General features: G+C 40.6%; 1 protein-coding gene across 1 annotated transcript in view; it reads left to right on the top strand.

The window, feature by feature from the left end:
- Positions 1 to 14,615, top strand: part of LOC119737706 (ATP-binding cassette sub-family C member 8-like) — a 32,636-nt gene extending 18,021 nt beyond the window's left edge. Inside the window, exons 17-32 of the mRNA XM_038212251.1 lie at positions 3,339 to 3,552; positions 3,855 to 4,081; positions 4,819 to 4,979; positions 5,633 to 5,702; positions 5,833 to 5,990; positions 6,525 to 6,617; positions 7,176 to 7,278; positions 7,646 to 7,759; positions 8,369 to 8,480; positions 9,209 to 9,339; positions 9,880 to 9,958; positions 12,068 to 12,176; positions 12,572 to 12,675; positions 13,008 to 13,141; positions 13,305 to 13,367; positions 13,559 to 14,615. Of these exons, the coding sequence (XP_038068179.1) occupies positions 3,339 to 3,552; positions 3,855 to 4,081; positions 4,819 to 4,979; positions 5,633 to 5,702; positions 5,833 to 5,990; positions 6,525 to 6,617; positions 7,176 to 7,278; positions 7,646 to 7,759; positions 8,369 to 8,480; positions 9,209 to 9,339; positions 9,880 to 9,958; positions 12,068 to 12,176; positions 12,572 to 12,675; positions 13,008 to 13,141; positions 13,305 to 13,367; positions 13,559 to 13,696 (2,010 nt within the window). The 3' untranslated portion in view covers positions 13,697 to 14,615. The remainder of the gene's footprint in view (positions 1 to 3,338; positions 3,553 to 3,854; positions 4,082 to 4,818; positions 4,980 to 5,632; positions 5,703 to 5,832; positions 5,991 to 6,524; positions 6,618 to 7,175; positions 7,279 to 7,645; positions 7,760 to 8,368; positions 8,481 to 9,208; positions 9,340 to 9,879; positions 9,959 to 12,067; positions 12,177 to 12,571; positions 12,676 to 13,007; positions 13,142 to 13,304; positions 13,368 to 13,558) is intronic.
- The last annotated feature ends 12,691 nt before the right edge of the window (positions 14,616 to 27,306 follow it).

Raw genomic sequence — 27,306 nt, 5'->3', positions numbered from 1 at the left:
TTAGAGGCCCTCTGGTGCATTTTAGAGCAAATCTGGGGAGTCTTTAAGGAAGATTTGTCCTTAAAATTTAGAGGAGATCTTGTGATATTTTTTGTAATTAAAGAAAAAAAACAAACAACATTTTTAACTTTAAAAAAAATTCAGCATTTCAAAACCTGTGTTAAAACTTCCTGAACTAGAAAGTATGGATTATATTTACAAGCAAGTTTCAAATTAAGAAATTAAGGTGAAGAAAAAAAAATCGCTTTTGCTTCCGATTACATGCCTTTCAAAATAGCATCGGAAGGTCGAAAAAATTATTTCGCCAATTTTTTGGGCTGCTGATTGAATCATGGAGAAATAAAAACACATGATTGAATGGAGCATATTGAACAAGGAATCATGTAGTTTTGTGCCTGGATTATTTTCCTTTGTACCACGAAAATTATCAAGACTGACCATCAAAAGTGATTAAAACTTGCCTCACCTAATTAAAAATATATTTGAGGTGGTTGATTCCACTACCGTAATTTTCGGAATATAAGCCGCGCGGCCTATAAGCCGCAGCACGCAAAAATCTGCAAATTAAGATTTGAAGTCGGCGTATAAGCCGCATCGGCGTATAAGCCGCACGGTTCAATTTTGCAAGGCCTCCAAATTCTAGTCAAAATGCTGAACCAGTTCCATTTGCACTACGAAAGCTATAAAAGGGCCACAAATGTTATGTCAAATCATTTACAGTCGATTACTCTTACAAACAAATATGGAAATTGATGATGAGAAATAAAAAACGGGAATTGCTGCCGGCTGGCTCGTCAGTGAGCCTGTGCCGGCGAATGACATTATTTTCCCCCAGCACTTGAGAGAGTATAGCCCTGTCCGCACTGGACTTTTTTTGGTCAAACTAACCGAGACTATGGGTACTTTTCCCATTTTAAGTCCAGTGCGGACAGCCTAGGACGTTTTCCTCTCAGTTACTTTTCCTGAGTCCAGCGGTTACTTTTACTGGTCAACTGCTGCCCAGGAAAACTTCCCACGCGCCCAGGAAAACTGACCGAGTCGCTTTTCCCGAGACGATTAGTCCAGTGCGGACAGTGCGAGTCGGTAAAAGCGGCTCAGGAAAGCGTTCATCCGGCCCAAGCGCCCTGTTATGCATACAGAGACCGCACGAACCTGCACGTGCAGTGGCCGAACATTTTGTAGAAACACGCTGCGGTGTATTATCAAGTCCGAGCGGTAAAATCTCGTTAAAATATATATTTCAACGGACAAATACATACACAGAGAAGAGAGATCACATTCTGAGAATTTATTTGCGGAAATTCTCTTTTTCCACCGATGTATTGTTATTTTCTACGATCCAAATTCGTCCTGATACGCTACTGTAGTCATGCACGGAACATCATGGTCCGGTACCGTACGTAGGCCGTAGTCACTGGTTCCTGGCCCACATCATAGCTTCGATTCTGTAAGCATGCGATGGGAACCAACGAATACTGATGGCACTGCTGCCGCACGGAACATCGTACAGCGGCATGGCTTCGACGACGTGCATCACAAATGCGTCAGAATTATAGGCCCTTTCGTCAAGATTTAGCGTGTCAAGATGAAATAATATCGTGTAAACGATTATGTTATGCATGCAAATGGCGTGTGTAATATTACTGAGCGTATCGGTGGCTGAAAATGTGATCGGCAATTTGTTTTCTGCGTACGGTGAGTCATTATACTGACACTGTGACAGCTCGGTTACTTCTCCCACGCGGTCGGGGTAAAATTTCCCGTGTCGAAAGTCCAAGTGCGGACAGTGGTCACATTTGACCATTTTTCATTTTACCATCGTCTCGGTAAAACCTTCAAAAAAAAAGTCCAGTGCGGACACGGCTTATGCAACCCACCATGTGTTGTCTGACTGGAGCGCTACAAATCCTGCTTTGTGGCAACAGACGCTGAGTTGTTTTGTCCTAAAGGATAAACAAGTCCGTTTTTACAGCAAAACTTATCAAATTGTTGTGATTACTAACAAGTAGTAACGTCAAAACTTCAAGTTTGGATCGTAACTTTCTTCGAAAACAGTCAACACGATGCTGAGATTTTTATGGACGAATCCATTAATTTTGGTAGAGTTTTACATCGTTTCTTGAATACATTTCAAGAAAAAAAATTATATTGTGACGTTGAACAACTGATTATCAAATAAAGATATGTTTCAAACTCCATAAAAAGTATTAGTTGTCTTTTTCCTTTTTTAAACTGGGGAAATATTGGTAATTATTGTTCCCAAGAACGTGCACCCCTTTATTACCACAAATGGTGTGGTCCATGGGAATCCATGCAGCATGCATGCAGCATATGCAGCATCACCTACGTACGGCCGGTTGTCGATGTCCACGGGACAGCTTTCACTAGCCGTACTTTACCGCTCGGTATCTTTTTGTGGGACGTGCTTTCGGTTTGTTAATGACTTTCTTAATTGATAATTATTTCAGAGGCAGTAGTCACTGGTTCCGGTCCTTCATCATAGCATTGATACTACGCGAAGGGAACCAGTGTACCATGCTGTATGCGCTAATATATAGCTGGGTCCTGGCGGTAGACGCGAAAGACCCGTCACCGTGTGCATTTTGATCACACATGCATCAGAAATACAGGATTTTTGTCAAGATTTTGCATGTCAAGATGAAATAATGGCGTATGAAACGATTATGTTGTGCATTTTAATGGCTTGTATAATAATTATATTGTGCGTATCGGGGGCTGAAAAATGTGATCGGCATTTTTGTCGGCGTATCGGGCCGCAATTCCAGCGTATCGGGCCGATACGCACGTTTGTACGTGGGGAGAACCCTGGTATAGTTGCCATTATGTTCCGAATTTGCTTTGCATTCGCGTAATTTCACTGGGAACTGAATAGCATATCACGAAGCGGTTGAATTTTGCCTAGATTGAAATTTATTCATTTTTTCACAATATCTCATCACGAATATACTGTCTGTGATGTCATAAATTTGCTCAAATTCACATTTCGATTTAGTATGTTGGGCCTTTAGTAGGGACAGAAATGGTCGTTGGTTGTCAGAAATTTTCGATTTTTCGATTTCGATTTTTTTTTTTTACATTGAGGCCAAATCACATTTTTTTTTTCACTCAGACAAAAAGAATACATTTGAGGGTTTACCTTGATCAAGTTTAACGTCATTTCCAAAAAAATTAAGACAAAAACTGTTTTTCTTCATTTTGGGGGTCTGTTTTTTTTGCGGTATTGTAAGTGGATCTCCCCTTTCAGTTTGCATATAAATTTCATTAAGCAATATCCCTGCAAGGCTCTACCAATTGGTTTTTTTTCCATTTACTTACAGATTGTGTACATGAAAGACGGTGTGATCCGTCACCAGGGAACGCTAGAAGACATTCGAGAGGAGAACCCAGAGCTTGTAGCCAACTGGTCAGCCACGGCCAACGAAGCCGAGGAATCCGAATCAGAAACTGAAGACGTGAAAGAAGAGAGAGCCAAGCTGGTGCGTCAAGTCTCCACTATCATGGAGGAAAAGAAGAAGGCAGAGCTAGCCAGAGGTAAGGCCACGCCAACAGCTGGCAGTAACACACGGGTGTCTATGGCAGGGTTCCCACAGTCATGGAAAAACCTGGAAAAGGCATCATGGAAATTACGGAAAGGTCATGGAATCCTGCACTACAAAATGAGATAGAACTGCGCACAGGCTCTAATCGCTTTCAGGTTCGGCCCGACTCTAGAACGCCAGTTAAGTTCAGAGACAAAAACAAGCATTGTTTTGCTTAAGTGGAACTAAAACCTGTTCCTGTACCGAGTCCTTACCAGCTTTAATCCCAGTTCCCCGGATCTTTATTTTTGTCAGCGGATTCGACACAAGCTGGTCGTCTGGTTGAGAAGGAAGAACGAGCTGAAGGCTCTGTCTCCTGGCGAGTCTATCTGGTCTACATCAAACACCTGGGCTTTGGGGTCTTCTTTCTTCAACTCCTGCTGCTTCTGGGCAAGAACGGCCTGGGTGTGGGCACCAACTACTGGCTGGCGGGGTGGTCAGAACATGGGAATAATCTCAGCACATCCCTGAATGGATCAGAGGTAAATATTAAAAAATATTGACCCCATTGAGTGTTTTATAATAAAAGTAATATCCCAAGGCAAATAATGATAGACAAAAGGTAAATAATACCAAAATATTGACCCATAACGTGGTATAGTACAAATAATATATCCCAAGGTGAATAACACCAAACAAAGGTAAATGATAACAAAATATTGACCCATCGAGTAGTGTAGTAAAAATGTTATATCCCAAGGTGAATAATGCCAGACTGAAGTAAATAATACCGAAATAATAACCCACCGAGTAATATCCAAAGTGAGTAATAACGAACACAAGGTAGATAATAGCAAATTGTTGCCTGCATTAAGTATTATAGTTGAACTAGTTACCCAAAGTTATCTGGTGAGCATATTATCTCCTGAGGCAAAGCCGAGGGAACGTTGAATGTTTCACAGATCACTGATGAGCGAGGCCGTTTTTTTGCACTATAAATTTAAGCAGTCAGATTTTTAGTCAGTCAGTCAGGGAGTCAGTCTGTCAGTCGGGGAGTCAGGGAGTCAGTCAGTTGGGGAGTCAGTCAGCCGGTCCAAGTCAGTCGGTCAGTTGATCAGTCGGTCAGACAGCCAGTCGGTCAGTCAGGTCAATCAGGTCAGTCAGGTCAGTCAGGTCAGTCATTCAAAAGAAGATAGGCTAGTCTTTCGGGTTCATTGAATATTGTCGGATTTTGATTGAAGTTCTTGAATCAAGTTAACTATCTCTTGTGCCATTTCAGGATGCTTTTCTTGGCTACTACCTGGGTGGCTATGCAGGCCTGTCTGTAGGCAGTATCCTAGTTGAAGCTGGTTCCTTCACGCTGATCTACATTGGATCTCTCTTTGCAGCAAAGAAGCTTCATAACAGCATGCTCAATACCATCATGAGTGCACCGCTTAGGTAAGAAATGTGTTTTGGGCCCAGTTGAGATCCTAATTTGTTTAATTCAGGCATGCAACTTTTCCTCGGATCAGCTGATTTCCTCTTTTTTGGCTTCCCATGTGCACCATTGAAAATAGAAAAACACTGTACAAAGTCTTGGAAAGATTTGAATTTCCTCTTTTTTTGTGACTTCCCAGTTGCATGCCTGTTAATTAAAAAAAATCTTTAATGGTGGGTGTTGGTTCAGATTTGCATTCACTTTACTTCTTTGAGTTTTGCAATGAAGAAAGCAAAAAGAAAAACAAACTAAAAAGATGTATTATTACAAAGAAAACCAACAATCCCTTTTCTTCCGTGATCTTCAAATCCACCAAGTAGTTTTGGAGATAGCTAGGAATGTAGTGGCCAGCCACGCAGCTTGATACTCGTTGAAAGTTAAGTACAAATGGTTGGTTTTGGGTTTCCCGCATAGCAACGTTTTTTGGAGAATTCAGGAAGCCTTCTAGCAAACATTCTAGCGGCATTTCAGGTTGATCATTCTTTTCCATGTCGATATCTGCATACATTGTATTTTTGTCCGTTGCACAGGATTTTTTAAACTTTTTGTATGGAAGGTTTGAAACATGTCGTTATAAATTCTGAATTTATTTGTTTCCAATTTGATATGCCAGGTTCTTTGACACTACCCCAATTGGGCGAATTCTCAATCGGTTCTCCTCTGACATGTCGGTCATTGACTCGGTAATGTATCCCACAATACTCTGTGATTGTAGCACGTTTCTGACATTCTTGTGTCCTTTTCTGATGTTTTCATTCCATTTTTTTCTGATGTTTTGGTTTCATATTCTGATCTTTCGTTTCATTTCCCAAGCAACTTGGAGAGTCTCTGAATGGTTTCTTGATTTTTTCGTTGGCCTGCCTTGTGGCTGTGCTGGTGGACGCTATCGTGACCTGGTACTTCGTCGTCGCGTTGATCCCCATCGTGTGTTTTTACCTCCTACTGGTGAAAGTCTTCATTACAACATCCAGGTCAGATTGGAATTTTTTTTATAAAATTTCAAAATAGTGTTTATGTCCTCGAGAAAGATACTTTACAGCAATTGCCTTTTTTCTTTTGAAACATTAAGGTTATTTTTATTTTCTTAATTTATATATTTATTTTGTACTTTTGGGGTAGGTGTAGGGGTAGGCTGTTAAAAATTGTTCATGACATTTAAGTGTTTAAGCAACCTTCCCAGCAGGATGATAGAAACAAAGTCATGATATAGTATTTGTGTTCACAAGCAGGATACTTTACTGCAATTGCCTCTTTTTCATTTGAAGGCCAGGTCCTTTTAAAAGATGAAGCAACTTTTTGGATTTGGCAGCATCATTCTTAGCAGTATGTGCAATTTTTGCAATTTGTGTGCATGTTCCAGGTACTTGAATGAAATGTAAACACAGTTTGTCAAAACCTTAAAGTGAAATCATTAGGTTAAGTTAATCATTTTAATTAGATTAAAGATTAGAGGTCGTTGAAGGTCATCATGTGTCATGTGTGTGTCATCTGTTTCATTTCTGCAGGGAGTTGCAGCGTCTTGACAGCATCAATAAGTCTCCAGTCTATGCACACTTCTCTGAATCTCTGGGAGGATTGTCAACCATCAGAGCCTACAGGTGAGGCATCGTTAGACAGTTTAGGAAATTATAAGCTCTTGTTTGCGTACGTGCTCGGGTTGGACTTTAATACCATCGCAGAGGAGTGTCATGGTGTAGTGGTTAAGAGCACCGGACTCGTGCTCTGGTGTTTCAGAGGCAACAGCGGCGTGGGTTTCGAGCCCGGGCCCGGACACTTGTGCCCTTGAGCAAGGCACTTAACTATTATTGCTTCGTCCTTCGGATGGGACGTAAAGCCAGAGGTCCCGTGTGTTGTGTAATGCAATGCATGTACATTTTGTAAAAGAACCCAGTGACATTTATCGCTAAGAGAAGGGCTTTGCCCCGGTGTTTCTGGCCTCCTGGTTATTAATTTATAATTAAATTTGTTGGTGCAGAATTAGTCATTTAAAACAAGGAACAGTAACTTTAAATGCAAATAAGACAGTGATTTCTGTTTTAATAGACAGTTAACATTCTTTAAATCAATGTGTCACATTTCTGTGAAATGTCATGTCTGAAAAGAATTCTACTGAATAAATGATTTACTGAATATTATTGTCTCTTAAATAATAACAGGCAGCAGCATCGCTTCCAGAAACTCATCATCCAAAAGATTGAGTTGAGTAACCTGACTTTCCTGTACATAAATACAGGGAACAGGTGGTTGGGGACCAGACTGGTGAGTGAAATCCCTGGCTTCACCTTTTTTTGAGATTTAAACAACGACATCAATATCTGGGCAATTGACAACCTCACGCCTAATTACATTCAAATCACCTTTTACTCAAGATGTTAAAATTTCGAATTCAATCAATTAACAATAGCAGTGGATATTCCAGATTTTGTTTCTTCAAATTCCTGCAAAACAGTAAATTGAACACTTCAATTTTCAATTCCTGTAGGTAATGTCAATCTGTTCAACCTCGATGATCCTGTTGTAAAATTATCCTTTATCTTATCGAGGTATATCATTCACAAAAGTGAAACAGAATGAAATAGTGAACACTCTAACCCATTCTGAAATTATGTCGGCCCTATTATGACAGGAACTCATTGGAGCGGCCATCGTGTTATTTGCCGGTCTTGCAACCATGATCTCGGCCCTCTCAGGTGGCCTCCAGCCTAGCTTGGTGGGACTAGCAATAACATACGCTCTCAGTGTAAGTCAGAATTTGATCACAAGTTGGTCAAAAATCTATCGTAGGTCTTATACCAACTAAATCACAAGTCGATTTGCTAGTCCAGTCATAAGTAACAGGTGATTAAGAATAACAAATGAAATCCAACCTTGCTGAGACTACAACCTGTTCTCCCATTGTGAGTCAGTCCAATAGTTGTTTCCATCACAAGTGACTCTCAAGTCAGTTCTTAAGTCCCATCATAAGAAAATCACAAGGCCGTCACAAGTAAATCACAACTTCATTACAAGTCTTGTCAGAGTAAATCACAAGTCATTTCAAGGTTTCAGTCACAAGTAAATCTCAAATCGATTCAGAAGTCACAATGTCGTCACATGTCCATTACACGTTCCTTAATGCTCTTAGCGTAAGTCAGTGTTGGAGCCGAGCCAAACTCCTGTCACAGGTAAATCACAAGTCCATTCGCAAGTCCATCACAATCCCTCACAAATAAATCACTAGTCAATTTGTAGTTCTAGTCACAAGGACATCACAAGGCATTTCACAAGCCAGTCACAAGTAACAGGGGATTACCAAGAACAAGGGAATGCTTTTGGGCGCTTGTTAATTTTGCGGTCATTTGACATGCAGATTTCGAGCCAGTTGAACTGGGTGATCCGGATGTCAGCTAGCCTGGAGATGCAGATGAATGCCATGGAACGAGTGGAGTACTACAAGTCTGTCAAGAAAGAGGAGTATGACGGTGAGTGGACAAATGATGATGACAAATGGCAGTGACATTACAGTGACAAGTGACTGTGACAAATAACTGTCGAGATATGACAATTATTGAGTGACATGTGTGACAATGATATCTCACAATTATTGAGTGATGTAAATTTCCTTCAGTGGAAGCATATTTGTGAAAAGTGACACATTCAGCCTAACAAGTGACAAGAAATGACAAATGACATTTGTTGAGACACTTATTGATCCTTAAAAAAGCATGATGATAAGTTAAAAGTGACATCATGATAGTGACAAAGAATGACAAATGACAAATGACAGATATTGAGTGAGATACAAGTCTGGCAATGGCAGCAAAAGGGTTTGTGCAAAGTGACACAATGACTGTGACAAGGGACAAGAAATGACAAGTGACATTTATTGAACACATAAAGGTCTGTGAATGGCAGTTTGAATGTCAAAATAATAGTTTGCCCTATTCAAGTAATGAAGTAATAGATATTAAAAACCCAATACCAACAAAACATTTACACACCCTGATGCTAGAAAAATGCTTTCAAAAGGGTAGTATAGGCAGCGTCAGAAGCTCTTATCTTAGAGCTCCTGTGTGGTCTTGGACAATTACAGCTACATGAGCACATACTGGCAATAGACATAGCTGTAGCTTTAAACAGCTGTCACTGACATTTGTAGCTTAATAAACACCTGTTACTGACCTATGCTTCATTTTGTGTTTTGGTACAGGTGTGATTGAGCCACGCCATGATTGGCCAGATCAGGGTGAGATTGTCTACAAGGGTGTCTCAGCCCGATATGCTTCAGATCTTGATCCTGTGCTCCATGGTATTGATATTCACTTCAAGGCAGGAGAAAAGGTACCCTGACGTGATAGTTGAGTTTGATAACCCTAAAAATCTTCCAATGGAACTTTAAAGTAAATAGTAAAGTCTGTCATGAGCCAATGTGGCCCATCAGGTCATAGCATGAAACGACTGATAATATTTATATTCATCCTGGACGGAATGCTAGTCGCAGGCTAGTCCCACGCTAATGCCAGTACCCACTGCTGGGTGGATAGAGGCAAGTGGGGATGAAGTGGCTTGCCCAAGGACACAACATATGGTCAGCAGCTGGATTTGAACCCCTGACCCTCTGATCATGAGTCACAAACCCTAAACAATAGGCCACACTCCTCAAAAACTTGTAAGAAACAAGATTGATTACATTTTTACTGCAATGGAACATACTTTTCCAAAACCTTTTGAAGGACGTTGGATGGTAAATAATCACTCAATTCTATCCTTTTTTATATTGGAAACTTTTCAATAAAAGTACAAACTTTTCAATACATGTTTTGTTTTGTGCCTGAGCACATACAAGCAGAGAGCTGAAATTTGGATTTTCTCTGTTGATAGATCGGGATTTGTGGTCGGACTGGAAGCGGTAAATCATCACTGACCCTGACCCTCTTTAGGATCATCCAGACATTTAAAGGTCAGTCCAACAGTCCTATTAATTAATGAAATATTGCATCACTGGTGTCATGGCATTACATTTTTGCAAATGTTACACTGTCCATTAATGCAGGGTTCTACAATTCAGAGATACTGCTACGCTACGCATGAATGCAGGGATCTGCACACACACAAATTCGGAAATTCTTGCCAAAGTGTTTTTAATGTTAATTGCATTCTCCATGCTTTTCAACAAATTCTATTTTTTTTCTCTTGACCGCTTTTCAAGTTGTAAGTTTTGTTTCAAGCAAAGAATTCCTTTTTCGTAGGTGAACAAATCTTGTATTGCTAGAAAAAAAAAGCAGTTTAGAAAGGAATCTATTTTCAAGCTGTACACTATCTACAGGTACACGGCACTGCAATGGGCACTCGCATGGCCCCGTCGATGGCTTGCCTCTTCATGGGCGACCTCGAAGAACGCATTCTTGCCTCGGCCCCATGTCGCCCTTGGATCTGGTGGAGATATATTGATGATGTTTTCTTCATCTGGACCAGTGATGAGGACAGTCTCTTGACCTTCACTAACCACATCAATTCCTTCCACAGAACCATCAAATTCACATCGGAGTTCTCGGCTCACCAAACCCACTTTCTGGATGTCACCGTCCGCAAGCAAGGCAACTCACTAACCACTGACCTGTATTCCAAACCCACAGACACCCACCAGTACCTCCACTCCTCCAGCTGTCACCCCAGGCACAGCAAAACTGGCATAGCGTTTAGCCAGGCACTCAGACTCAGAAGAATTTGTTCTAATGATTCCGATTTCTCCCGCCATACACAGATACTGAAGAACAACTTGGTGGCCAGGGGTCACAGCTCTCGCCAAGTTCATCGTGCCATTGCCAGAGCTAAATCTATCCCCAGAAATCAAGCTCTCACGGGAAAGGCCCCTGATGCCATGGCCAAACCCATGATTCCCTTGGTTACCACGTTTCACCCCAATCTCCCTCCCCTCCGCAAAATCACTAATGACAATCATCATATCCTCCATACTTCAGATCGCCTTGCCCGCGCCATCCCCAACGGCCCCACATTGGCTTACAGGCGTCCTCGAAATCTACGGGACTTGATTGTTCGAGCTGAAGTCCCATCCTTAGATGCATCCCCTCCCACCCAGCATGGTACTTTCAAGTGCAGTTCCAGATGTGTTGTCTGCCAGATTCATATCCAGGAGTCTGACTCCTTTTCTGGCCACTCTTCTGTCACTACCCACAGAACCATTGGTAACATCACTTGTAACACCTCTAATGTCATATATCTCATTTCTTGCAGGGTCTGTGGAGTGCAGTATGTAGGTGAGACTAAGAATACGCTCAAGAAGCGTTTCTATGCCCATCGGTCAACGGTCAACACCAAGAAACTAGACACCCCTGTTGGTCATCACTTCAACCTGCCTAACCACTCCATTTCTGATATGATTTTGCAGGGCATTGAATCTCTTGGCCATCGCAAAGAGTCAGTTCGCCTCAGCAGAGAGAAGGTGTGGATGAATCGTCTTCGAACTATTCAACCACATGGTCTCAACATCCAACTTGGAAATGATTAATCCTTTTCTTCCTCCATTGTCCTCTGTTACAGATAATCCATCTGGTCTTCCTTGTTTGTGTTAACACATCTCCCACCATCTTTCATCCCTTTCCACCTCTATACTGTCCCCCCCCCCCCCCCCCCCCCCGCATCATCCCTTCACTCTCACACTCTTTTGTCCGTTCCCACTCCCTGTGACCTTTGATCCTTCCCCTTTCTGGTCCCTCCCCTGTTTACACCAGACCCCTTGTGGTTTGCCATCTCCCTTTGTTTCTTTGTTCTCTCATCCACCCTCCCCTGCATCTTTCCACACCTTTCCCTCCTAATCCTCCTTTTGTGTTTCTTCTTTCAGCCCTGCATGTTTGTGTGCACCCCCATGTTAATGTATGTATCTCTGTCATTTCTGTTTTAGCCTCTGAAGAAGAACTTGCTAAGTTCGCAACGTCAGGCCACATTAATTTTAAGACTTGAAAATAGCATCGGGAATGCATCTTTAAACTTTTAAACATTGCCCGTGAACAGTTCTTTAAATTAAAGGATTCATTTCTGACCTTGACAGGGCAAATCTTGATAGACGGGGTGAACATTGCCCACCTGCCGTTGGTGGAAGTCAGACGTCGTCTGGCCATCATTCCACAGGACCCCGTACTCTTCACTGGCACTATCAGGTAAAAAAGTTACCCTAAAAACTGAAGTTTGGCTCATGCTGTTTGTTTTGGAAAAGGGCGCTGGGGCAGGAAAAGGTTAACATTGTGAATCAGGGAGCATTGGTCTTGAACACACCAATTTTAAATGTTTATTAATATTCAACCTCCTACAGTTTACAATCCATATTTCACTGTTTGCATAATTCAGAAGACTTTATTCAGAAGAAATAATTTCAACTCAAAATGCTTTCCTCCTTTAAAGAGTAAAAACTGCTGACTTCCTGTCAAATAGAACAAAATAAAAACAATGTGTTTGTATGAATGTCAAGTTTTCCCGTAATGCACTGCAGATAAAGCAAAAACAAATTACTTGTTGTTAGACGATTTGTATTTTTAAATTTAAAATTGTTTCCAAGGTTTAACCTTGATGCTCAGGGCGAGCATGATGATGATGCATTATGGGAAGCCCTGGAGATTGCGCAACTAAAAGATGTGGTGTCTGAGCTCGACCTCAAACTGGGTAAGATTGACTTGATTTTAATTTCACTTCTTGAATTCCCCATTATTTTTTCTGAGCTTTTTTTACTGGACATATCTGAATGCTGATTCCCTCAGCTGGGTCTCTACCCTCACAGGTACCCATTTATACTCCTGGGTAAAGAAAGGCAATTGTAATAAAGTGTCTTGCCCAAGAACACAAGAACTAAGCTCACCATCATCCTAATCTCTCCTGAATTCCTTTCTTCACAGATTGAAAGATGGTCCTTGACTAAACTTGCTCCATTGTGACTCTAGCCCATCCGTGGCATTCAATGCGATCAACACTTATGGGTTGTTTCCTTTTTCCCCTAGATGCCATGGTAACGGAGGGAGGTGAGAATTTCAGCGTGGGTCAGAGGCAGCTGTTTTGCTTGGCTCGTGCCTTCTTGAGGAAGACTCGCATCCTGGTCATGGATGAGGCAACCGCCTCCATCGACTTGGAAACCGTGAGTGCCTACATCATCTCATCCTCTCTGGGTTGACAATTCATTCAACTGTTGTTGCTGGACTTCTTCCAACAAATTTTATCCTGTCCTCTTATCGGGTGCCGGGTCTCATCGGGTCTTCAAGACCGTCTTTTTTTTAATTTGACATTTTTTTTCCTCCTAGGATGCCATTCTTCAAGACATTGTAACCTGTGCCTTCAAGGAGAGGACTGTACTCACCATAGCTGTAAGTAACATACCCATTTCTGCCATAACACCAGAAAAATGTCTTGGCACTAAAAAATAACCAGGCGTGAGAAATTGAAATTCACCTTTCTGTTGAAGCCTTCCAGTCCCACAGCCACAATATCCGTGGTAATATTTTTCAGTTTCAGGCTTTCAGTGTTACCTGCTAAAACTTATTTCCATCTTTTGCAGCATCGTGTGCAAACCATCCTGGACTCGGACCACATCTTGGTTCTGAATGAGGGCAGAATTGCAGAATATGATACGCCAAAGAATCTACTAGCCCAGGAAGATAGTATCTTTGCTTCCCTGGTGAAGGCCGGAACTTAAGAAGGTGGTTTGCATCGTGAAGATGGTCCTCAAGACGAGCCATCGCTTTAGTGCTAACGCTTTCTTAGTTGTAGAAAATAAGGACGGATAGCACATTTTGTGCTTTGCATGCTGCAGAGGACTGTGTTCAGGCTATCAAATTATGAAAATAATCAATTTGGAGATGTGTGCTTTAATTTGGAGAAGACCAAATAATGTTTCAATTTCTTGCCGATGGTTTAGACTTATCCAACAGTCAAAGAAGACATTATTGAGATGGTAATATGAAAGAAAAGTTTATATTACTCTTTTCATGTTCAAAAGCTATGTTATATTACGGTTTTTTCATGGTGTTCGTAAGCGCATGACTTGTGCACAGGCTGTACGTATAAACTTGGTGCTTCTGCAACCAAAAGGTTTGTTTTTTTAATTATGTGCGCAACTCCAATTAAGAATCAAGTTGCTATAGTTTCTTTGAACGTAACAAAAGTATTGATGAGTATTCCTAAAATTGTCTGAGCTTCTTGTATTCCTAAAATTGTATTCCTAAAATTGTCTGAGCTTCTTGTGGGGCACACAGCTAACCCAAACCTTTTTCTTTAGATCCATTAATGAATTGGACAAATTGATGTAAAAGGTCTGCTCAAGGACACAAGCTTCACCCTCACAGTCGTTTGAAACACTTTGATGTCTCATAAGAACACAATATGTAGCGAGGCTCTGGACTGCCAAAAGGTTTTTATTTTAGGGAAAAGCAGCTAATGAATATAGTCAATTTTAGTTTTGTTGGTAGCAGTAGTGATGTTTCTAAAACACAACTAGAGGTATATGTCTGTTTAAGAACAGAACGTAGGGCTTTTCTGCATTATGATTTTTTTATGAGTTTATTTTTTGGGGGCGATGTGCAGTCTTTTTAATGATAATTTTTTGTACAAAATGCATTTAATGTCAAAGTTAGCTGCTTGCCAAAAAAAAAAAGTTTAAACATTTATTCATAACTAGTTGATGACGTCATCTTGACGTCATTTTTAAGTTTGCATGCTAGCAACATTATCCTCCTTCCCACCAAGTTTCAAGACGCCCGAACCTATCTTTATGTGTTTTGCAAAACTGTGTTATTGATGACATCATGGTGACATCACACATTTTTAGCTTTTTTTCCAAATATGTATGACCTAATAACCCTATTACAAAAAGAATGTCGAGTTTAGCATGTTGCGTTTGTGAGATACAGCAATAAACTTCAAAATGTCGAAAATCCAAAGAAAATGATATGATGACGTCATCATGATGTCACCACAATTTTCATCTATAAACATCCTGGTATGTGTTTATACAGAGTTTCAACCCAACCTTGTACTTCTGTAGATAAAGGCCTTGAAAAATGCACCTTTAAGATGATGTCACATGACACATGATGACACAACTTTGCTATAGGGACTAATGTCTATGCTACTTCTAAACGATGCATGATAAAGATGAATGCCCAAATTGGATGGGAGAAAAATCATGCACAGAGCCTATGGGATTTGGGATAGAACAAAAAGAAGAAAGAAACAAATCAGAACAAACACAAAGGCTTTTCTGCAACTTTGCAAAAAAAGCCAATTATTTTTAATTTATGTTAGTTGACTTGCATGCTGGTGAATTTGTAGGTCTTGAAGTTAATCAATATTGTGTGCGTTTTTGTATATATTTTCATATTTTGGGTTGTTTTTGCTTTGTTAAGCCAATGCCCTTCTAAAGAGCAGTCGAAATAACTGACATGATTAGGTGTCACATATAGACTACACTGTCTTTAAAGAATTGTGTAAAACACATTGCATGTTCGTTTTTTATATTGGAAAATGTGGTATAATATTATAAATCTCTCAAAAATTAATGTATGGAATACATTGGCATCATATCCGGCGGACAAGCTGGGGCATAAAGAATGCTTATTATAAATCAGATACAAAAGGAATCATTTTTTTTGTATAACTGTGGGATTTTTTTTTATTGCATACTTTTGCCATGAGTGACTTTAAATAGTATATGAATGTGTATGTTTGATTCCATTTAATAACTGATTATACCCAAGGAAATTGAGAAAGTAAAACAATATTTAAAAACAAAATGTAACTGAAATAATAGTTTTAAAAAAAGAAGACAAAAAAATAAAACTTTACAGAAAGAATTTAAAGGGAATGTACAACATTTGTTTTTGCTGCAATTTTCAGAAATAAATGGATTTGGAGGAGTATGTTGATATAGCAAATATTGTTAAAATGACTTGTTTCACGTTTTGGGCTCGTAGATGCTGGAAAAACCAAGAAAACCAATCATGTTCTTGTAGTCTGGTTCCCCGACCCCACTTAAGATGAAACGGAGAATGAATAGACTTTTGGGAATTGTAAGGTCAGAGAATCAATCTAGCAGGCTTTTACCCCTTCACAGTTGTGTAATCAATTGCAAAATAATGCGGAATAACTCATTATGAAAAAGTAGGAGCAGTTTTTGAAAAACGCCAGTTTTCTCCAACGCTGGTCGGCCGACCAGCATTGGAAAAAAATACCATTTTTCTTGAAAATGCAAGCACACCGGGAACCACATTTTTACAGGATACTTTAGACTGCCATTCCCTAACAATGCAGTAAGGTATGTTGTGATAATTTGATCGTTTCGTTTTGTGATGTTTGCAAATGTTGTATCTTCCCTTTAAAGACATAATACATGTATAGCTGTGATGCTTTATATCAGAATTTTTTTTTTTTCGATTTTTAATCTGAAAGCATACTTGGTATACAATTTGTAATCGTACCAATTGTCCTTTTGCATACAATTCAAAACATAATTTGCTGATTTCTAAGAACAAAAAATAAAATTGAGCACCTATTGTGATGAAATTTCACAGGTTGACTATTTGATGATATAACTCCTGAAATAGACAGTTTACATAAATGTACTCACTTACTAAACAATGCTCCACCATCATTTTATGAAGAAATATGAAGGTGGAAAAACTCAAATATTCAAATATCTGTTGATGAAACACCAAAAATACATAACTTTATGTATCAATATATGTATAATATATGTTGCTCTGTTGTTGCCTTTTCTCGTTCAGTTTTTTGAAATAGGGTACAAAGTTTCACTTGATATCTGATGTTTGAACACAATGTTAACCAGTTCAGGTAGTGCACGATGTCTGTATGAACAGTAAACAAACTGTGTAATTCCAAAGTCTGTGTTGCTTTCATCATACAACTGGTCGACTGTTGTACTTCAGCTCTATTTCCATCTCCATCTGTTGAGTCAGCAAAATATCCTTGCCGGATACATCAACGCTAACTTGCGCACTGCGTGTGGAAATAGACTACTGGTGGATATTACTGATATGTCCCTTGAATTCAGCTAGAGTTGCGCTGTTCACAGCAGCCGAGGAGGGTGAGTTCCAGTGTTTAACAGTTGATACGAAGAATGAGTCTTTGAAGGCCCTAGCTTTGTGACTGACTTGAATGAACCTTTGGTTGTTTCCCCTTGTATCTCTGGTATTAGGCTGAACATAGTTGTGAAGTGGAATGTCGACCAACCCATTTTTCATCTTGTAGAGCATACATAACTTCTGTTGATTTCTTCTGTTCTGTAGTTTTTTAAGCTATCGGGTGCGTTCAGGGGCGGAGCCAGGATTTTTTTGCGGGGGGGGGGGTCCGGGCACCTTAAATATTTATATCCGATTATTGAGGACAGGCGGACCGTGTCATTATTATATTTGATTACAAATTATTTATTTTTCGTGTGTGTCTGACCGGTGGGGGGGGGGGGGGGGGGGGGGGGGGGGGGGTGTTTCGCTCCCTCTGGATCCGCGCCTGACTTCTACTATTTGAATTTGGGCAGATATACAGATTTTCAACTCCGTCACTACTATTTCAACAGTATCACGTCTTTAGAAATAAAACGATAATTTGTTTTTACGGATTTTGTTTCCTCAAAAAAAATGTGAACAGTACGTTCTCATCCTTAATTCTATAAAGAACCCAAAAAAAACCATTTAAACGTAGATGAAAACAACATTAACCAGTACACCACATTACACTAGGGGGTCCCTGTTCACGATGTCCATATTTTATGTTTCGTACAATAACGCTTCGCTCGTAACAATCAATTAACCTTTAAACACCCAATATTTTGCATATTTGGGCAAAAATCATGGATTTTTAGAGAAAAACAAATCTCATTTCTGACTGATTTCACCCCAAATTTTCGTCCAAATTTCATTTTGAAAAGCACATCTGTCCAGAAATCGAATTGAAATGTGTTCTAGGATCCTTTAGGCATCTTTTCAGCAAGTTTGAAGCAATTTGATTTTTTGGCCAAAATTGGAAAAAATGCAAGGGGTTAGCCTTACTTTTTTGGTGAAATTTGGCCCAAAAAATGACTTTTCTCCAAACGATGCAGAAATTCCTTAAGAGGTAAGAGGAGCTTCAATCAACCTTCACACACCCAATATTTTGCAGATTCGGCAAAAATAATCGGTTTTTAGAAAAAATATCCTAATTTTTGACTGATTTCACCCTAAATTTTCGTCCAAATTTCATTTTAAAAAGCACATCTGTCCAGAAATCGAATTGAAATGTGTTGTAGGATCCTTTAGGCATCTTTCCAGCAAGTTTGAAGCAATTTGATTTTTTGGCCAAAATTGGAAAAAATGCAAGGGTTAAAAGACAAAATTCTAGCTGCGGCTGTTTAAAAAGTTGAGGCAGTAAAATGGGTCCGAAGTAGCATACGCCGGCCAAATCACGATTTGCATTCTCTCAAATTCTTCAGTACTTGAGCATATTGTGGGCCATGCACTTGAGGGGTCGTAAACAGTGAGGATGGAAGCCGTGCACAGGAACGTGAGCTTGTATTTCTGTGCGATTCGCATGAAATTGGAGCTCTAAAAGCGCTCTATTTTGCATTGGAGTGTAGGCGCCGTTTTTCAAAATGGCGATGGGTGATCATGGCGGATGGAAATTTCTCCCAACTTACATTCAGATTACCACCAAAAAATTGAGGAAAAATAGAAAGACGATCAAACTAAGCTTTAGTTTTAATGCATGTCTCGAACACCTTATAGTGAGCAAATTGTGATTATTTTCTTGAATTTCTAAAGTGGGGAAATTGATCATTGGAGTCTATGGCAATTCATTGCACCTATAGGGGCACTGTTGAAAGCGGACACTCATAGACATTCTTTGGCAGTAGGTGGCGCTCTTCATCCCTGCCGACTGATGAGACAAGCTTTTTACGAGCGGCCGACGTATAGCCGGCCCGATTTTTCTTCGCACGTCCCCGCCTGGTTCGCTCTTAAAATCTGTAGCTAGCAGTTTGCAATTTGCCACTCTGCCAACACCCCTCTACCGCTGTGCCACTGGCCAGAGGTGGATGAAATTAGTGGCGCACCCAAGGGGGGGGGGGGGGGGTTACCCCTCCCACTCGTAGAGGTTGTTAATTTTTAATTTTTTTTTTTTGGGGGGGGGGTTCATTTTTTTGGTCCACGAATTGACCGATATGTATGTGGCACATTTTCGAGTATTATAATAGGGGTGTAAGTGGCGCCACCAACGTCAAAATATTTCCCCCTCCCACAAAAATACACCCACTTTGTATGAACAAAAACCCCAAAATTATGAGCACCCCCCCCCCCACCCCCACCCCCAAGGTAAATCCTAGGTGCGCTACTGGGTAAAATAGGCGCCAAAGATATCGGGAAAGAAGGAACAAAAAATATCCAGCTAGTTTGCAGGCCTTTACACAGTTTGAAAAGTTGGTTTTAAATTGCGCGCTCTAGTTCTGAAATTACGCACACTATTCAAAACGAATAAGGATCCGAGCATCCCGCTCTTAATTCGAAAATCCAAACTAATTAATTGAACCAAAAAAATCAGCTCATGTCGATGTCAAGCATTAAAGAAAAAACATTTTTCTGAGGCCAAAATTTTGGGCGATTTTTTTTGGATTCTTTTTAACTTCTACAAAATTTACCAATTGACGTAAAATGAACGGTTACCGTAGTCATATTGATCGAACGAAACTTAATTTTGATAATAATCAATTATTTAATATTCATAGATTCACGACGTATACCTTTGATTCCTTTTTAAATACTACCGGAGACCTGCCGGGCAGATGTAAATATCCAACTAAAGCAAAGTAAAAAAAAAATTGAGGATTAAAAAAAAAGCAAAAAGTTATGTGCTAGCCAAGCATTCAGGGATCGGTCTGAGCCATAACAATTCCCCAGCCAACCCCTTAGCTCTCTTCTGGGATCTCGGCGTTCCCGGCCAATACACACTTCCTTCCCTGTCCATCCATGTAACCCCGGAGGGCCAGGCGCCATGTAAAAGCAAAGAGCTAAGGGAGGAACAGGGCGGCACCCTAAGCCCTGATCCTCCGAGTGGACCACATGCCCTGAACCTGTACGAAGACGCCAACCTGGAACTCACGGACAGTACCAGCCGCAGAGCTTACCGATTAAGCTGAGGTACCGTTGGTGTTTGACGACGGGAAATTAAACATCTTGTGCTAAATGTACTAAGAGTTACGCAACAGTGTGGGTGGCGGATCCAGAGAGGTTCGTGCCGGGGGACGCAACGGCTCATTCGAGTGAAAAATTGCCTTATTTTACAAAGTTTTCGTCACTGCCGGGGGGGGGGGGCTGGCGCACGCCCCCTTAGCACCCCCCCCCCGGATCCGCCAATGAGTGAACACTATTATTACGCAGGCTTTTTTGAGCTATCGGGTGCGTTCAGGGGCGGATCCAGGATTTTTTGCGGGGGGGGGGGGTCCGGGCACCTTAGATATTTATATCCGATTAGTGAGGACAGGCGGACCGTGTCATTATTATATTTGATTAAAAATTATTTATTTTTCGTGTGTGTCTGACCGGTGGGGGGGGGGGGGGGTTTTGTCCCCCTCTGGATCCGCGCCTGACTTCTACTATTTGTATTTGGACAGATAGCAGATTTTCAACTCCGTCACTACTATTTCAACAGTATCACGTCTTTAGAAATAAAACGATAATTTGTTTTTACGGATTTTGTTTCCTCAAAAATAATTTGAACAGTACGTTCTCATCCTTAATTCTATAAAGAACCCAAAAAAAACCATTTAAACGTAGATGAAAACAACATTAACCAGTACACCACATTACACTAGGGGGGTCCCTGTTCACGATGTCCATATTTTATGTTTCGTACAATAACGCTTCACTCGTAACAATCAATTAACCTTTAAACACCCAATATTTTGCATAATTGGGCAAAAATCATGGATTTTTAGAGAAAAACAAATCTCATTTCTGACTGATTTCACCCCAAATTTTCGTCCAAATTTCATTTTGAAAAGCACATCTGTCCAGAAATCGAATTGAAATGTGTTCTAGGATCCTTTAGGCATCTTTCCAGCAAGTTTGAAGCAATTTGATTTTTTGGCCAAAATTGGAAAAAATGCAAGTGGTTAGCCTTACTTTTTTGGTGAAATTTGGCCCAAAAAAATGACTTTTCTCCAAACGATGCAGAAATTCCTTAAGAGGTAAGAGGAGCTTCAATCAACCTTCACACACCCAATATTTTGCAGATTCGGACAAAAATAATCGATTTTTAGAGAAAATATCCTAATATATGACTGATTTCACCCTAAATTTTCGTCCAAATTTCATTTTAAAAAGCACATCTGTCCAGAAATCGAATTGAAATGTGTTGTAGGATCCTTTAGGCATCTTTCCAGCAAGTTTGAAGCAATTTGATTTTTTGGCCAAAATTGGAAAAAATGCAAGGGTTAAAAGACGAAATTCTAGCTGCGGCTGTTTAAAAAGTTGAGGCAGTAAAATGGGTCCGAAGTAGCATACGCCGGCCAAACCACGATTTGCATTTCCTCAAATTCTTCAGTATTTGAGCATATTGTGGGCCATGCACTTGAGGGTTCGTAAACAGTGAGGATGGTCTAAAAGCGCTCTATTTTGCATTGGAGTGTAGGCGCCGTTTTTCAAAATGGCGATGGGTGATCATATTCGGATGGAAATTTCTCCCAACTTACAATCAGGAGGAAAAATAGAAAGACGATCAAACTAAGCTTTAGTTTTAATGCATGTCTCGAACACCTTATAGTGAGCAAATTGTGATTATTTTCTTGAATTTCTAAAGTGGGGAAATTGATCATTGGAGTCTATGGCAATTCATTGCACCTATAGGGGCACTGTTGAAAGCGGACACTCATAGACACTCTTTGGCAGTAGGTGGCGCTCTTCATCCCTGCCGACTGACGAGACAAGCTTTTTACGACTGGCCGATGTATAGCCGGCCCGATTTTTCTTCCCACGTCCCGCCTGGTTCGCTCTTAATCAAATATAATAATGACACGGTCCGCCTGTCCTCAATAATCGGATATAAATATCTAAGGTGCCCGGACCCCCCCCCCCCCCCGCAAAAAATCCTGGATCCGCCCCCGAACGCACCCGATAGCTCAAAAAAGCCTGCATAATAATAGTGTTCACTCATTGGTGAATCCAGGGGGGGGGGGGGTGCTAATGGGGCGTGCGCCCCCCCCCCCCCGGCAGTGACGAAAACTTTGTAAAATAAGGCAATTTTTCACTCGAATGAGCCGTTGCGTCCCCCGGCACGAACCTCTCTGGATCCGCCACCCACACTGTTGCGTAACTCTAAGTACATTTAGCACAAGATGTTTAATTTCCCGTGGTCAAACACCAACGGTACCTTAGCTTAATCGGTAAGCTCTGCGGCTGGTACTGTCCGTGAGTTCCAGGTTGGCGTCTTCGTACAGGTTCAGGGCATGTGGTCCGGTCCACTCGGAGGATCAGGGCTTAGGGTGCCGCCCTGTTCCTCCCTTAGCTCTTTGCTTTTACATGGCGCCTGGCCCTCCGGGGTTACATGGATGGACAGGGAAGGAAGTGTGTATTGGCCGGGAACGCCGAGATCCCAGAAGAGAGCTAAGGGGTTGGCTGGGGAATTGTTATGGCTCAGACCGATCCCTGAATGCTTGGCTAGCACATAACTTTTTGCTTTTTTTTAATCCTCAATTTTTTTTTACTTTGCTTTAGTTGGATATTTACATCTGCCCGGCAGGTCTCCGGTAGTATTTAAAAAGGAATAAAAGGTATACGTCGTGAATCTATGAATATTAAATAATTGATTATTATCAAAATTAAGTTTCGTTCGATCAATATGACTACGGTAACCGTTCATTTTACGTCAATTGGTAAATTTTGTAGAAGTTAAAAAGAATCCAAAAAAAATCGCCCAAAATTTTTGGCCTCAGAAAAATGTTATTTGTTTAATGCTTGACATCGACATGAGCTGATTTTTTTGGTTCAATTAATTAGTTTGGATTTTCGAATTAAGAGCGGGATGCTCGGATCCTTATTCGTTTTGAATAGTGTGCGCAATTTCAGAACTAGAGCGCGCAATTTAAAACCAACTTTTCAAACTGTGTAAAGGCCTGCAAACTAGCTGGATATTTTTGTTCCTTCTTTCCTGATATCTTTGGCGCCTATTTTACCCAGTAGCGCACCCAGTATTTACCTGGGGGGGGGGGGGGGGGGTCTCACAATTTGGGGTTTTTTGTTCATACAAAGTGGGTGTATTTTTGTGGGAGGGGGAAATATTTTGACGTTGGTGGCGCCACTTACACCCCTATTATAATACTCGAAAATGTGCCACATACATATCGGTCAATTCGTGGGCCAAAAAAATGAACCCCCCCCCCTCCAAAAAAAATATTAAAAATTAACAACCTCTACGAGTGGGAGGGGTCAACCAACCCCCCCCCCCCCCCCCCCCCCCCCTGGGTGCGCCACTAATTTCATCCACCTCTGGCCAGTGGCACAGCGGTAGAGGGGTGTTTGCAGAGTGGCAAATTGCAAACTGCTAGCTACAGATTTTAAGAGCGAGTCAGGCGGGGACGTGCGAAGAAAAATCGGGCCGGCTACATCGGCCGGTCGTAAGCTTGTCTCGTCAGTCGGCAGGGATGAAGAGCGCCGCCTACTGCCAAAGAGTGTCTATGAGTGTCCGCTTTCAACAGTGCCCCTATAGGTGCAATGAATTGCCATAGACTCCAATGATAAATTTCCCCACTTTAGAAATTCAAGAAAATATTCACAATTTGCTCACTATAAGGTGTTCGAGACATGCATTAAAACTAAAGCTTAGTTTGATCGTCTTTCTATTTTTCCTCAATTTTTTGGTGGTAATCTGATTGTAAGTTGGGAGAAATTTCCATCCGAATATGATCACCCATCGCCATTTTGAAAAACGGCGCCTACACTCCAATGCAAAATAGAGCGCTTTTAGAGCCCCAATTTCATGCGAATTGCAGAGAAATACAAGCTCACGTTCCTGTGCACGGCTTCCATCCTCACTGTCTACGAACCCTCAAGTGCATGGCCCACAATATGCTCAAGTACTGAAGAATTTCAGGGCATGCAAATCGTGATTTGGCCGGCGTATGCTACTTCGGACCCATTTTACTGCCTCAACTTTTTAAACAGCCGCAGCTAGAATTTTGTCTTTTAACCCTTGCATTTTTTTCCAATTTTGGCCAAAAAATCAAATTTCTTCAGACTTTTCTTCAAACACATTTCAATTCGATTTGTGGACAGATGTGCTTTTCAAAATGAAATTTGGACGAAAATTTGGGGTGAAATCAGTCAAAAATTAGGATATTTTCTTTAAAAATTCATTATTTTTTATCCGAATCTGCAAAATATTGGGTGTATGAAGGTTGATTGAAGCTCCTCTTACCTCTTAAGGAATTTCTGCATCGATCGTTTGGAGAAAAGTCATTTTTTGGGCCAAATTTCACCAAAAAAGTAAGGGCCTTGCATTTTTTCAAATTTTGGCCAAAAAAATTAAATTGCTTCAAACTTGCTGGAAAGATGCCTAAAGGATCCTAGAACACATTTCAATACGATTTTTGGACAGATGTGCTTTTCAAAATGAAATTTGGACGAAAATTTCGGGTGAAATCAGTCCAAAATTAGGATATTTTCTCTAAAAATCCATTATTTTTGTCCGAATCTGCAAAATATTGGGTGTGTGAAGATTGATTGAAGCTCCTCTTACCTCTAAAGGAATTTCTGCATCGTTTGGAGAAAAGTCATTTTTGGGGCCAAATTTCACCAAAAAAGTAAGACTAAGGCCAAAAAAAAAAAGTCTCCGGTTTCTGGTATGCGCGCGCGTCGCCGTAGCCATGCGCGTCGGCAAAATGAAAAAGTTTTTTTTTCAATGCAAGATGATGTCTCAAAACCGCCAAACTCACTGGTTTGACTGGAATCCTGCTGCTGCACAATTTAAACGTGTTTTTAGATGGGGTTATGATCGAGAATAAGCTTTATGTGGCCTCTCTGGACTCCCATATATTTGCACTAAGTTTAGTCGGGCACCATTTGCAGTCATCAGCCGACATTTGAAGCCAAAAAAAAAATCAACAACAGGTAAAACAAAACAAAAAGCCGCGTCGCCGCACCACTTTTGGGGCAAGCTCCATACCAGAAACCGGAGACTTTTTTTTTTTGGCCTAACCCCTTGCATTTTTTCAAATTTTGGCCAAAAAATCAAATTGCTTCAAACTTGCTGGAAAGATGCCTAAAGGATCCTAGAACACATTTCAATACGATTTTTGGACAGATGTGCTTTTCAAAATGAAATTTGGACGAAAATTTGGGGTGAAATCAGTCCAAAATTAGGATATTTTCTCTAAAATCCATTGTTTTTGTCCGAATCTGCAAAATATTGGGTGTGTGAATTGGTTAACATGTCGTGTTCAAACATCAGATATCAAGTGAAACTTTGTACCCTATTTCAAAAAACTTAACGAGAAAAGGAAAAGCAATCGACAATTTTTGGTGGAGTCAAAAGTTTATCATGTTCTCTCACAGAACACAGAAAATTTGCAGGGTCTAGGTTTTTGATCAAAAATTTACTAAATTATGAAGGTTGAATTTCTGACTTTTGTTCAAAACCAGCAAGAGAAATATGAAGCTAAACAGAGGTCATCACTTTACCGTCTTCGGTTTGGGTCATTATCAGCGTCCATTCCCCAAACTGGTCTTAAACAGACTTGTTTAAAACCGGCCAAGGACATATTTATTCCCTTATATTGAAAAGCACTTCAGCTAACAACAGAGCAACATATTGTGACGGAATAGGAATTAAGTCACTAACTGTATGTTTTAAATACACTAGTTTTCATGTAAAATATTTTGTCTTAGTTATTTCATCTGAGTTGTTTTATCAAAATCTCTTGTAGTTTTCAGGGACTAAAAACTTTGGGAGGGGGGCTATGTGACGGAATAGGAATTAAGTCACCAACTGTATGTTTTAAATACACTAGCACACTGTGAATCACCCATACTTTGCATATAAGGGATCCTTGTTTCTGATTGGTCAATTGAGTTTATGCGCTGTTGTATGGCAAAGAGAAGTTGTACACAGCCGATGGGGCTTGAAATCTATAAAAGGGGTTGCAGGGCTAGGATTTAGTCACTTGATTGCTTGATTCTCAAATGATTAGAATAATTGCTAGGGTTCTTGATTGAGTGGAATGACATGACGGATGATGATGATTAAAGGCATGACCACCGTACTTGATTACTGTTTCTGTTCACCATAGGGTCTACTTAGGACTAAGTCCTGGGCAAAGTCCCAAAGTTGCTCCACCCACAATCCGACTCCGCCGACTCCGCCCACATTCCGACTCCGCCTATTCCGCCCTATTCCTACTCCACCCACATTCCGACTCCACCCACTTCCTACGACTCCACATTCCGATTCCCGGTTCCCACTCCCATTCCACTGCCCTGACTACTACTGGCTGATCCAGTCAACCGGGAAGCGGGGATAGCCTGGTGCTGTGGCCCACCACTGCAGGGATAGGACACCATCGGGACGGCACGCTACCAACCAAACCAGCCTGACGCAGGAGGGCTGGCACGACACGTCACAATATTAAACATATATTCATACAAAAAGTTATGTCTTTTTGGTGTTTCATCAACAGATATTTGAATATATGAGTTTCTTCCACCATCATATTTCTTCATAAAAGGATGGTAGAGCACTGTTTAGTAAGTGAGTACATTTATGTAAACTGTCTATTTCAGGAGTTATATCATCATGCTGTGAAATTTCATCACAATAGGTGCTCAATTCTTTTCTTTTTTTTGTTCTTAGAAATCAGCATGTAGCGCTTACACATTTTGAGATGCTTTATACACATTATGTTTTGAATTGTATGCAAAAGACAATTGGTACAATTACAAATTGTATACCAAGTATGCTTTCAGATTAAACATCGAAAAAAAAACCACTGATATAAATCATCACAGCTTTACATGTATTATGTCTTTAAAGGGAAGATACAACATTTGCAAACATCACAAAAAGAAACGATCAAATTATTACAACATACCTTACTGCATTGTTAGGGAATGACAGTAAAGTATCCTGTAAAAATGTGGTTCCCGGTGTGCTTGCATTTTCAAGAAAAATGGTATTTTTTCCAATGCTGGTCGGCCGACCAGCGTTGGAGAAAACTGGCGTTTTTCAAAAACTGCTCCTACTTTTTCATAATTAGTTATTCGGCATTATTTTGCA

This window comes from Patiria miniata, unplaced genomic scaffold (genome assembly GCF_015706575.1).
Source record: "Patiria miniata isolate m_02_andy unplaced genomic scaffold, ASM1570657v1 HiC_scaffold_3, whole genome shotgun sequence".
NCBI classification, from domain to species: Eukaryota; Metazoa; Echinodermata; class Asteroidea; order Valvatida; family Asterinidae; genus Patiria; species Patiria miniata.
The sequence above is the reverse complement of the archived record's forward strand: the minus strand, read 5'-3'. Positions and strand labels throughout refer to the sequence as shown.